The sequence below is a fragment of the Lucilia cuprina genome, chromosome 2 (genome assembly GCF_022045245.1).
Source record: "Lucilia cuprina isolate Lc7/37 chromosome 2, ASM2204524v1, whole genome shotgun sequence".
NCBI lineage: Eukaryota > Metazoa > Arthropoda > Insecta > Diptera > Calliphoridae > Lucilia > Lucilia cuprina.
In genome coordinates, this window is record NC_060950.1 from 9,673,793 (window position 1) to 9,687,777 (window position 13,985).

The 13,985-nt window shown below is 31.0% G+C and overlaps 1 protein-coding gene across 7 annotated transcripts in view; it reads right to left on the reverse strand.

Annotated features, from left to right (window-relative positions):
• LOC111681082 (piezo-type mechanosensitive ion channel component) overlaps positions 1–13,985 on the reverse strand; it is a 63,656-nt gene that overhangs the window by 23,738 nt on the left and 25,933 nt on the right. For 6 of the 7 annotated variants that reach the window (XM_023442801.2, XM_046945295.1, XM_046945294.1 and 3 more), the window contains 8 exons: positions 8,218–8,454; positions 7,888–8,085; positions 7,265–7,824; positions 6,815–7,202; positions 4,666–5,344; positions 3,815–4,586; positions 3,585–3,742; positions 104–169 (listed from right to left, as the gene is read on the reverse strand). In XM_023442801.2, the coding sequence (XP_023298569.2) occupies positions 104–169; positions 3,585–3,742; positions 3,815–4,586; positions 4,666–5,344; positions 6,815–7,202; positions 7,265–7,824; positions 7,888–8,085; positions 8,218–8,454 (3,058 nt within the window). Of the gene's footprint in view, positions 1–103; positions 170–3,584; positions 3,743–3,814; positions 4,587–4,665; positions 5,345–6,814; positions 7,203–7,264; positions 8,086–8,217; positions 8,455–13,985 lie in introns of all 7 variants that reach the window. The other variant, XM_023442800.2, reaches the window with a different exon arrangement.

Here is a 13,985-nt window from a genome sequence, read left to right on the forward strand (position 1 = left end):
AATACATGCTTATAAATGCTTAATAAATTTGTGCTTAAAAATATACAAACTACAAAATAAAAACTTAAACATAAACAAATAATAATTATTACAAAAAAATTACCCTGTGGATGCAGTTTAATTTCTTTCCTTTTATGAGGTCTTGAGCCATAAACGGGATTTCCATGTTCTATAACAAATTAAAACAAAAAAATAAACAAAAATAAAAGCAAAAAAAATAAAAAAAAATAAAAGCAAAATAAAAAATATTAAACAAATGTTGTATATAATAAAGCGGAATAAGAAAAAAATTTGAAATCTTGGATTAGTTTTAAGATCCAGTGTTATGAAAACTTAAAAATAAAATTAACTAAATTTCTTGATAGAAATAACTAACATATAGAGAAGAAAATTTAAAAATTGAAACTAAATTTAAGGCATTCCTTAAAATGGTTTTTATACACAAGTTTTGTTAAGTTAAAAAAAAAACTCTTTTTAAAATTTAAATATTTTTAATAATTTTGAAAATATTTTTTTTTTAAGAAAATTTATTAGTTTTATAAAAAAATATATATTGTTAAAGGCCAATTAGTGTTATTTACAATTAAAAGAAAAATGTGTTGTAGTTTTTTTTTATAAATAAAGTTTATTAAAGTTTATTTTACAAAAGTTTTATAAAAAATTATTTAAAAAAAAAAGAAAATAGTAGTGAAAAAAAAATACATTGTCCATGCAAACGTAGATCACAGCAGGCATTCGCGTATAGCATAGAAGTATCCGTGGCAAATAAATCCGTACCAACGGGACCCCAACTATTTGGTCTTTTAGAATAACGCATTAAGGCTTCCTCATGAGCCCAAGATAAATTGCTTAAACGTCTCTTGGCATCTAAATGTTTTTGGGTATTTTCTTCTATGGAATATTTAGCATTGCCCACACTTTGATGACGCCTGTGTAATAATCTCTTGCGCATAGTAACATGTAATTCTTCTGGTTTCGATGGCAGTGGTTTATTAGGTGTTGGGCATTTTACGGAAACGGTATCATTCCAAGAAACAGCATTTACCGATGATTGTCTACGATGACGTGTACTTAATGAGGGTCTACGTTCATTTGTTATATTCGATGATATAATAGAACTATTAGGACTTTTAGCTACATCAGCTAAAAGTGTACGTGCTGATAATAACAGAGGTGAGGGTCTAGGTTGTTGTGGTTGATTATTCTAAGAAAAGTTTTTTTATTTTATTTTATTTTAATTTTTTATTAATTTTTTTTTAAAAATTACCGCATAAAATACTTCATTTGATCCTTCTGATATATCATATTTCGGTTGTGATAAATCTGAGGGCGTATGTGAATATATGGATAAACGTGGAGCTTCTAAGAAACCTTCCAAATTAATTGTGGGCACCTCCGATGTGGGCGTTAAAGGCTTTAGTTTTGTTAATAATATAGAATTATATTTTTCGTATAACTTTTTTATATAAATTCCATTAAAATACCTGTGTATTTGGTTCGATTTCAATTTCGGGCAGATTTATAAATTGTTTTGTATTCTTATTGAGATTATCGCCATAATCACTAATCGATTTAATATCGGCATATTGTGTGTTTATATAGATTTTACTTAAATCCTCTTCGGAGCCATTATTACTACTACAACTTGTTATGCTGGCTGTACTGGCCGTATTAATATGATCTTCATCGGGCGTTTGATAGCCAGAACCTTGACACGATATAAAACTATTGCAGTGGGCTAGTGGTGCTAGTTTTAAGGCTGCTTCTTTGTTGACTAATTATACATATATACGGTATTATATTTTTTCACTTTTTTTCTTAAAATTTTTAACAATTTCCACTCAAAAAAATATTGGGAAAATGTTACGAAAAAAACGCGTAAGAGTTCTAAATTCGGCTGTGCCGAATCTTATATACCCTTCACCATGGTGTGTCGTTACCAAAAAGTCCTCTTTTACTTACACTTCTTGCTCAACATGCTTAATGTTTCTATGTTCAATATTATGAAAAAACTCACAAAGTACCTTTTGCAGAATGAAAAAGTATCAAAAAGTTCCCAGTGATTTGTTCTCGTCTAATCCGGGCTTTACATTCTTATTTTCATGTTTCTGCGTTCATTATTATAGAAAACTCAAAAAGTACTTTTTGAAAAAAAGTTCCTTTTGAAAAACGAAAATGTACCAAAAAGTTCCCTTTTGAGTGTTCTCAGCTAATTCCGCATCTACATACTTAATTTCATTTATCTAGGTTCAATATTATAGAAAATTCAAAAGGTACCTTTTGAAAAACGAAAAAGCACTAAAAAGGTCCCTTTTATGGCTTCTCATCTAATTCCGAATCTACAAATTTAATTTTATGTTCCTAGGTTTAATATTATAGAATATTCAAAAGGTACCTTTTGAAAAACGAAAAAGTACCAAAAAGTTCCCTTTTATAGAATATTTCCTAATTCAAACTCTCTCTACATACTTAATTTCAGACTTCTAGGTTCAATATTATAGAAAATTCAAAAAGTACCTTTGAAAAACGAAAAAAGCACCAAAAAGTTCCCTTTTTATGGTTCTAATCTAATTCCGAATCTACATACTTAATATCATTATAAAATATTCAAAAAATACCTTTTGAAAAGCGGAAAAAGTACCAAAAAGTTCCCTTTTATGGATTCTCACCTAATTCAGACTCTACATATTTAATTTCCTATTTCTAGGTTCAATATTATAGAATATACAAAAAGTACCTTTTGAAAAACGAAAAAGTACCAAAAAGTTCCCTTTTATGGCTTCTAACTTAAGCCAGGCTCCACATACTTAATCTCATGCTTCTAGCAAATAACAACACACTAGTGCTGCTCTCGCTCTGCTACTCTTTCTCTGCTGCTCTCGTTCTGCCTTGTTTTTATAAACAAGAATACAATAACAAAATTTACCGTATGATTATGTATTTTGTTTTTGCAATTTCTTTTTGATTTTTGATGAAATTTTCAGAGGTTGTCTTGGAACTTTTGCTCATATCTCCGTTATTTATGGACCGATTTTGCGATCTTCCCGAAAGCATGTCTAACAGAATTATTTAAGATTCGGATCTCGCCAAAATATAGGGTCCTCTAAAAACTGATTTCAATAAACATACAGACAGACGGACATGGCTTAATCGACTCCGCTATCTATAAGGATCCAGAATATATATACGAAAAATTATATTACAGAAACATATATATACCCTTCTCACGAAGGTGAAGGATACAAAAACACGTAGTTAAAACCTAATAAAAAAATACAAAAACATTCAAATCTTTTTACTTGTCAGATTTGATTTAAAACCCCTTTTATACTCAATATCTGTTCAATATTTTTAGTCTAACATTATACTGAAAGTTTTCATACAAAAATCCTTAAACTGACAGTATAACGCTGCTAAAAATTACCTCAATCTTTTAAGCTATTATTTATTCAAAAAGGAGAAATACAAAATAAAATATCTGCCTCCTAATAAAATTGCACTTTTATGATTATTTTAATATAAATTCTATTTTATAAACTAAAATAATAAGAAAAAAAAACTATTGGAAAACTTTTTTAACTTACCATCGAAATGTGTGGGTTTCTCTAAAGGTCTAAGCATTTTCTGTTGTGTAGCTCTTATTTTTTCCATTTTACGTTTGATTTTATGTAAAACTTCTTCCTCATAATCTTGACGTTTTTCAATTTGTTTTTGTCTCAAGCTTTCGATTATTTCCGCTCCTCTATAAGGCCAAACAAAAGAAATGTTTAAAATATATATATATATATAAATGTTAATAAATCTAGTATTTCACCTGGAGGCTAAAATATTATTAGCTCTTGTATCCGTTATAATATGACAGAAATAATGTGATTTAAATATTCTCAATTGGAATATAAGGAAAGCAAAACAAATGGCATCCCACAATAAAACTGATTGTACGGTAATGGCGGGACATTCATTAGCAGGATCTCCTGCTAAATCTGACATAATATCTTTGCTGCTGCAACTAATACCCAGCAAATGAACGACCCAACAGCATTTCATTTGTAAAGTATCCATAAATAAACAGCCCACCATTTGTAAACTGGTCTTAATAACAATATTCGCCACATTGTAGGCCAACAGCCACTTCCAGCGTGTAGTTATCGAACGTATGGGTCTTAGATAGAAATCAGAACCCTCCCACAGGAACATAAATGCACCAATTAAATAGCCAATGGCTAAAAAGTCCGATATATTTGTACCGGCCAAGAACACAACTGCCAAAGTGACCCAATAAAAGCCACAGAGTACAGCATGCTTAAAGATATCCAAATAGTTGCGTATATGTGAAAGGAAATCATGTGTAGGATTTTCAAATTCAACTTTGCCCAAATTTGCAATATCTTTTATAACAGATTTATTACTACCACCCGGATAATCAGCAATGTTTTCCAAGGTGAATACACGTTTCTGACGATTCACTAACAGCAGCAGAACAAAATCAAAAATTAATTTTTTAGTATGATCGTAGTGAAGATCACCGGGAAGCATGGCCCAACGTTGTAAAGCTTCAGAGTATTTGGTATTAACCCAAACATATTCTAAAATGAAATAAAAGTAAAACAAAGTATGTGCCAAATAAATATGTTTGATTATCTAACACTTTAATATTTTACTCACCAACACACATTGAAGGCGGTAATTCTACCAGCAGCACATATTGCACTAGAATCGATGACAAAATGAACACTTGTAAAACGCCCCATATATGAGCATTCTTTTTTCGCTTAAACAGCAACAATAGAATTAGCCACACTGAATAAGCTACCGCTACAATATCTTGTCTATAGGTAATCGTAGAAACTAATGCCACCAAACAGGTTTCGTAGCCAAATTTATAAAAACCATAATTTAATAAATATTTTATCATTCCCTCCAGTTTCTTTTCGGCATCTTCTCTTCCAATACCCGGAAAAGCTACCTTTGGCAAAGGATCATTTTGAATGCCTTTTAAGCGACGCATTTGATATTGTCTTAAAGCTATAACTGCGTGCAGAGTTGCAATGACCATATAAATAATGTATCTCTTGAGAAGACCCATTAAACCAAACTCGGGACTAGCTTTATAGAGACCAAACCATTCGGCGTTGTTACCCTTATATTGACCGTCCACATCACCACTGGGGCACTTGTAGTCATATTTGGCATGGTTTAGATAAGCGATTTGATAAATCATTTTCGATAACACAATAATGGTGACAACCAGAGAGATGAGACGACTGAAGAAGAAATTCATGCGTACATTGGAAACGACACCCACGACACAGAGGGCTACGAAAGGTACATGCAGAAGAGATACCTAAAATAAAATTGTATTTTATTTAGACTTTAATCAAGACGAGCGGCTATAGACTTGACTATAGACTAGAAAATAGACTAGACTATAGACTAGACTATATACTAGACTATAGACTAGACTATATACTAGACTATAGACTAGACTATAGACTAGACTATAGACTAGACTTTAGACTGGACTATAGACTAGACTTTAGACTGGACTATAGACTAGACTATAGACTAGACTATAGACTAGACTATAGACTAGACTATAGACTAGACTATAGACTAGACTATAGACTAGACTATAGACTAGACTATAGACTAGACTATAGACTAGACTATAGACTAGACTATAGACTAGACTATAGACTAGACTATAGACTAGACTATAGAGACTAGACTATAGACTAGACTATAGACTAGACTATAGACTAGACTATAGACTAGACTATAGACTAGACTATAGACTAGACTATAGACTAGACTATAGACTAGACTATAGACTAGACTATAGACTAGACTATAGACTAGACTATAGACTAGACTATAGACTAGACTATAGACTAGACTATAGACTAGACTATAGACTAGACTATAGACTAGACTATAGACTAGACTATAGACTAGACTATAGACTAGACTATAGACTAGACTATAGACTAGACTATAGACTAGACTATAGACTAGACTATAGACTAGACTATAGACTAGACTATAGACTAGACTATAGACTAGACTATAGACTAGACTATAGACTAGACTATAGACTAGACTATAGACTAGACTATAGACTAGACTATAGACTAGACTATAGACTAGACTATAGACTAGACTATAGACTAGACTATAGACTAGACTATAGACTAGACTATAGAAAAGACTATAGAAAAGACTATAGACTAGACTATAGACTAGACTATAGACTAGACTATAGACTAGACTATAGACTAGACTATAGACTAGACTATAGACTAGACTATAGACTAGACTATAGACTAGACTATAGACTAGACTATAGACTAGACTATAGACTAGACTATAGACTAGACTATAGACTAGACTATAGACTAGACTATAGACTAGACTATAGACTAGACTATAGACTAGACTATAGACTAGACTATAGACTAGACTATAGACTAGACTATAGACTAGACTATAGACTAGACTATAGACTAGACTATAGACTAGACTATAGACTAGACTATAGACTAGACTATAGACTAGACTATAGACTAGACTACAGACTAGACTATAGACTAGACTATAGACTAGACTATAGACTAGACTATAGACTAGACTATAGACTAGACTATAGAATAGACTATAAACTAGACTATAGACAAGAATATAGACTAGACTATAGAATAGACTATAAACTAGACTATAAACTAGACTATAGACAAGAATATAGACTAGACTATAGATTAAACTATAAACTTGTCTAGTATACAACAGTTCCTACTATAAACTAGAAAAAACTTACCTCACTAACAGCACATACAAATGCCGTTATATAAACAACTTTAATCCAATGCAATTCCAATAAACGCCAAATGACACCCTTAAAATGCTTAAAGAATACTTCAGTCTTATGACGACAACGTTTCAAAAATAGTCTTATTAAATTGCCAGCAGATTCGACAAATTCCAAACCCTCCGATTCAGCAACACGTGAAGTAGTACGTGATTTATGTCTTACACGCTCTTCCGAGTCACGTTCAACCACTTCAGTAGGTTGATTCATAGAGGCAATAAAACGCTTATGGAAATAATGAACTTGTATTACGGTCAAGATGACAATAATTGTGGGTGAGACTAAGTGTAAAAATAAATCTTTGGTTTTATAACGTTCCAAGCCGATATCGGTTTGTCTAGAGAAAAGCAAAATAATATTCAAATTAGGATATATAGTAAGAAAATAAAGTTTACTCACAAAGTGGTGGAGATGTTAAGATATTGTTCCCAATATTTATCAAATTTATCAAACTGATAGGTATATATCAATATCAATATGGACATGGCATAAAAGATTAGGAATAACCAAAATCCATACATAAGTTTTACCCAGGCTTTCGATGATGACTGAAATACGAGCAGGAAAAATAGGAACAATGCCATATAGCATATACGAAAACCAGTCATTTTTTCACCAGTCATGGCGCATAAGAATATAACCAAAACTAATAGCCATATCCATAATCTAACTAATAGGTTCTTTATCACAATGCCCATTTTCTTCAGGAACTTGGAGGTCTTTTTACCACCAACTTGCCCTTGATCACCAATAGAGTGACCAACACTAAGTTGTAATGGTGCAAAGATATCGGCCAGTGTACTGTCACGTCTTTTGTCAGTTTTTTCTTTGAAAAACTGTCTCAAAGTGACCCAAAACATTAATAGGAATGAGGTTTTTACTATTAGGGGAATGCACGGTTGCATACCATTCTCCTGAGGACGTTCAAAACCGATTTGTTTTAGATTAATGCCAGAGATCTGAAGAGTCAAATATAAATTTAACAATATTTTTAATGAGTTTTTTTTGACACTTTCACTTACATCTACTTTGGACGGTAATTCATCATTATTAAGATCCATGCCATAGATATACTGAGCTATCAAAAGTAATTCACCATAGATTACTATAAAAGGACTTGAACGCATCATGGCTTTTCGTTGATTTGGTATCATCCATAAAACATTGGCCCACAAAAGTAAAACAAATGTTAGCCAACTGTGATAGACAATGGACCAGGCCTGTAAAAGAGTAATTTTTTTATAAGAAAAACTTTACCCTTTTATCTGATTTTTTGAAAATTGAAGCATTCTGCACAATTAGTCGAGAGAATTCAAACGATTAGGAAAATAATTTCAAAATAATTTACTCACCATCATTAAAACATTTGTAAATATATAACTATTTTGATAGATAAATCCACCAATACCGGTTATGCCATACCATATTTGATCGCATATACCCGATTTATATTCAACATCGCCAGATTGATTAGCATCCATGGAACTTAAAGGTATATTATCATTATTTGTTTGTTGTTGTTGTGGTGTTATACCACTATTATTGTCAGTTGTTGTAGTCGTTGTTTTACGTGTGGCAGAACGCATAAGCTATAATTTAATAAAAAATTTTAAATGTCAATCGTTTACTCTTACGATAAATGTTAGGACAAAAACAAATAATGTTTGGACTGAATGTTTTACTTTAATTTTACAAAATGAAATTAAGAAAACAAAATGTTAATGAAACACAAACTATAGTTTTAATCAGAGACTAAAAATAACGGATCCACTTTGTTTATGTGGCCCAATTATTATACCCTTCACCTTCGTGAGAAGGGTATATATAAATTTGTCATTCCGTTTGTAATTTCTATAATATAATTTTCCGACCCTATAAAGTATATATATTCTGAATCCTTATAGATAGCGGAGTCGATTAAGCCATATCCGTCTGTCTGTCCGTCTGTCTATTGAAATCAGTTTTTAGAGGTCCCCAGATATCGGCGAGATCCGAATCTTCAATAATTCAGTTAGACATGCTTTCGAGAACATCGCTATTTAAAATCAGCAAAATCGGTCTATAAATAACGGAGATATGAGCAAAAATCCGAGACAACCTCTGAAAATTTCATCAAAAAAGCCACATTTTTCTCATGCTTTGTTAAAAAAGCAACAACAACACTGTGAATTGGATAAAGATGTACATGTGCGTGTGGAGATGTATTTGGTTTTATTCAGCTGTGTATTTTTTTTGTATGTTTGGATGCTGTTCTGTTCTCACGAAGGTAAGTGGGTATAACAAAAAGGAGAAGATAAAGCAGTAATATGTTGGTAATACAGCTCATATTTGTTTGAGAGTGGTAATGCAGTTAGACGGTGGTATTACAGTACAACGGTTAATATTTCTTTCTGCTACAGTTTATATTTGTTTGTGTGTATGTTATGTGTGACATGTGTGCAGAGATACAAAATATATAAAAACTGTTTTTTAAAACATACTTGGTGAAGGGTATATAAGATTCGGCACAGCCGAATATAGAAATATTACTTGTTTTTAGTCTCTGGTTTTTAGTTGTAATACAAAAATTAGTATTAAGTGAGAATAACATAAATTAAAAAAATTAAATAATTATTACTTTAAAAACTATAGTGAAACATAAAATTTAAAACTAATTAAGTGTTAAGTGTTTTAAGTAATTGCTAAATTTAAACTAATGGCAACAAATAGCTTATTGATGAAATATTTGATCGATCGGTTAAATTGTTATCAGCGAACAAAGCTATTTATTAGTACTAAACATATACTAGTTAAAAAAAAACACACAATTTTTAATATATAGTTACATTTAAGAGAGATGAGATGTATAAAAAACATACAATAATCGAGAGGACAATACAAAACATTTGAAATTTTCAAAATTTTTTAGACCTTTATCCAATAGAGATTTCTATGCAAATGATATTCTATACTTAAACACAAATGGCGTTACTGTGAACTAAAGTCTTGACTATATACTAGACAATAGACTATAAAATTTTGACTTGACTTTGTACTAGTCAATAATTTATAGCATTATCTTTACATATTAGTTTTTAGTCCTTTATCCAATAGAGATTTCTATACTTAAACACAAATGGCGTTAATGTGAGCTAAAATCGGCTAAATATTTAATTAATATTTCAGTTATATTATGGACTATATATAAGTGTCAAAACTAGACTTTTAACTGTTTAGAGACTGGTCTATTGACAACTTGACTTTATACTAGTCAATAATCTATAGCCTTAACTTTATATATTAGTTTGTAGTTTTGTCTATAGATCAGTCAAACGTCTCGACTACATATAAGTCAGTCTATAGCATAGGTTGTTGTTGTTGTAAGCAGCATGGAGCGACAAAATTTTCCAACCACTCTCAATGATGGTTAAGTCCGGTGCAGTTCCTGAGATGACACCAGCACAAACAAAAGTTTCACCTTAATTGGATGGATATAGGGTGCAGTCGGTTCTGGCAAACTGTACAGAACCATGGTCCGGGATTTAATTCAATTCCGGCACGAACCAAAAGGATGCGCAGCAGCAATGCCGGAATATGTTTCTCCGAAGCATAAAATTGTATTTTTGTTGCTGGGGTTGACAGCTCTTGGCCGAATAATTCGGGACATTCCGGTACTTAGAACCGGCTCTCGGGGAATGTATAATATTTGCTATAAATTTGTTTGTAGTCTTCAGTTTACAGTCTTGATTATAGTTTCAGTTTATAGTTTCCTTCATATATAAACAAAAGAAGAACTTCCAGAAGAAGTGAAAAAGAAGTAGAGTTTACTCCATGGAAGAAGTGAAAAATACCTGAATAAGTTATGATTTAAACACAGGCTTGACATTCGATAGATCAGTTTATAGTTTCCTTTTTTAGATCATTCATATACCAAAAGAATGACTAACACATTCAAAACCGATTTGTTTTAGATTAATGCCAGGGATCTGTTGAGTATGGAATGTATTAAAAGAGTCATACATAAACTTAACGATATTTTTTATGTGGGCGACGTGCACGCCCACATTGAACATAACTGTTAAAAGTCTTATATTTCCGAAACTAAAAAAGTTAAAGTCCTCACATTTTGTATGGACAACTTTGAAATTCATAAAAATATTTTTGTACAAAATGGACGGAATGGCTATAGTGGGCGTGGCTCCTGCCATATTAAGACAATATGAAGAAATTTAACATTCATGTAAACATTTTTGGGTAATAAATTGACGAACTATCAATGGGGCCGTTGTATTTAGTCTCGTGTATACATTATACTTGCCCAGCAAAAAAAGTGAGGAAAAAGAAGTAGAATTTTCACCACAAATAACATACTTGAAGTACTTCCAATTTTGGTGAAAAACCTACGAATTTTACATTAGCGCATCATTGGAGGGATGTTGTTCATTTTTGACAACTATGAAATATATCTAATCTTATTAATAGATGCAATAAAAATCCGATATTTGGATGTCAAAAATAAACCGAATTCGTTGATTCTTATGTTAATTTCATTGGTTTTTCACCAAAGTTTGATGTACTTCGAATGTGTTATTTGTAGCGATTTTTCTCTATATCTCTTTCCTCACTTTTAACTGAGTTTTAATTTGTAAGGAAATATTTTTTTTAAAAAAGCGATTATAGGTTTTATTTAACTAAAAATTACATCAAGTGTCATAGAATAGACTGTGATATATCTATATCGGGGCATAATATAATATACTTTTTCTATAATATTTCAAAAATAAAAATAACAAATGTACTAGCTAAAAGTGCTTAAAAATAATGACAATAAAACACTTTAAATACCTAAAAAACCGACATTAACAATTATTAAAAACAAAGAATAGCACCAGACCTACAGAAACTTTTTTATAGAACATATCCTCTTTGTAAAAGTTCTTATTATTTTTATACCCTTCACTTTCGTGAGAAGGGTATATATAAGTTTGTCATTCCGTTTGTAATTTCTAATTTTCCGACCCTATAAAATATATATATTCTGGATCCTTATAGATAGCGGAGTCGTTTAAGCCATGTCCGTCTGTCTGTCTGTCCGTCTGTCTGTTGAAATCAGTTTTTAGAGGACCCCAGATATCGGCGAGATCCGAATCTTTAATAATTCTATTAGACATGCTTTCGATAAGTTCGCTATTAAAAATCAGCAAAATCGGTCGATAAATAACGGAGATATGAGCAAAAATCCGAGACAACTTCTGAAAATTTCATCAAAAAATGTCATATTTTTTTCATGCTTTGTTAAAAAAGCAACAACAACACTGTATATTAGAAAAAGATGTACACGTGTGTGTGTAGATGTATTTGGTTTAATTCAGCTGTGTATTTTTTTGTATGTTTGGATGCTGTTGGCGTCATTGCGTTGTTATTTTTGTTTTTGTTTTTCTGTGCTTTTCGTTATGTATGTTTAGATGTCTGTTGGTTTAGATGCCTTGTGTATTTTGTTTTTTATTTCGTTTAGCGTTGTTGTTGTTCTTTTTGTTTAGCTTTTGATGTAATAATAATGTAGTCGGGAATAAATTTAAAATTTATAAAAGGTGTTTAAAATACACTATGGTGAAGGGTATATAAGATTCGGCACAGCCGAATATAGCACTCTTACTTGTTTTTAATTCTTTTTTTTTTTTTTTGCTAATGGCAACAAGAAAAAATTCATACATATATGACACTTTAGTACACTCACACACCCATTTATGTCTGTATATACATATAGAGTATTACATTCGTTCATTCATAAAACATAAAAAGGACTTTTGAACGATAGACAAAAAATAAAAATAATAAAACCTAGAAATATAAGAACTAATACTTATGCAACAACAACAACAGTATGGTTAAACAGACATACAGATATTTAGACATATGTACATACATTCATACATATATAATATTAAAACGTGTACAATGAAATGCTATTATAGGAGGTTAATTAGTAACACATTACGAAAGATACGATTAGAGAAAAGATACTTAAAAAAAAATAACAAACAGCAAGAGGACTAAATTTTACACCATTTCCATTTGAGAGCTTACGTTAAACATATGCCGAATTTTATTTATAAGTGATGAAAAACATATTTCGATATCGAAATTTTAGATTTCCTTTTCGTTAGCGTTATAATCTCAAAAAAAGAAAATCAATATTTTACACAAATGTTCGCCCTATATCCACCTTAAAGTATACCAATCGTCTTAAAATCGTTTTCAGAGACGATTAAGCTATGTCTGTCTGGCTGGCTGGATGTTAGGAGTTTAATCTAACAGTAAGTTAAGCCTAATACTAAGCCTAACTTAGTATTAAGAAACACGCCCTTAACCTGTCTATTGCCTTGGCTATAGATCAATTTTATTGTCATCTGTTCTATAGTCTTGACTATTGATCAGTCTATAGTCTTCATTATTGATTAGTCTATTGTTTTATTTATAAATTAGTCTATAGTATTGACAATAGAGGTCCATATATGTAGTCATGTCTATAAATTAATCTATAGTTTAATTATAGATCTTGCCTTGACTATAGATCAGTCGATAGTCTTAATTATTCTGTAGTCTTGTCTAAAGTTCGATCTTAAGTGATGAACATAGACCACAGATCAGTATGTTATCTTTAGATCAGTCTGTAGTTTATTTAGGGCCAATCTTTAGGTGAAGGATTCGAGATTAGATTAAAATTAAATCTCAAAAGTTGTTTTTACGTACTAAACTAGTTAATTTTGTTGCTACTTTAAGCGCCCAATGGAGTTCGTTTAAACTTGAGCAAGAAATGCAAAAGTGTAAACAGCTGATGCAAAAAAAAAATCAATTTTTACTAAAATAAACATTAAAATGATTGAGTTATCGATTAGTATAAATTTTAGTTTTCATTAATTTTCATATTACATATACAATTGTCTTCTTCTTTAAAAAAAAAACATGCATTGTTTTGATAACAAACAGTGACACGTTTTATGTTTTGTTTTGTATGGCAACACTGCGAGGTTTAATTTTGTACTTAAAAACTTTAAAGGGGGACTATAGATCAGTCCATAATCTTGATCATCCTATAGTATTGACTATATATATATAGATCGATCATTAATTTCAGAAC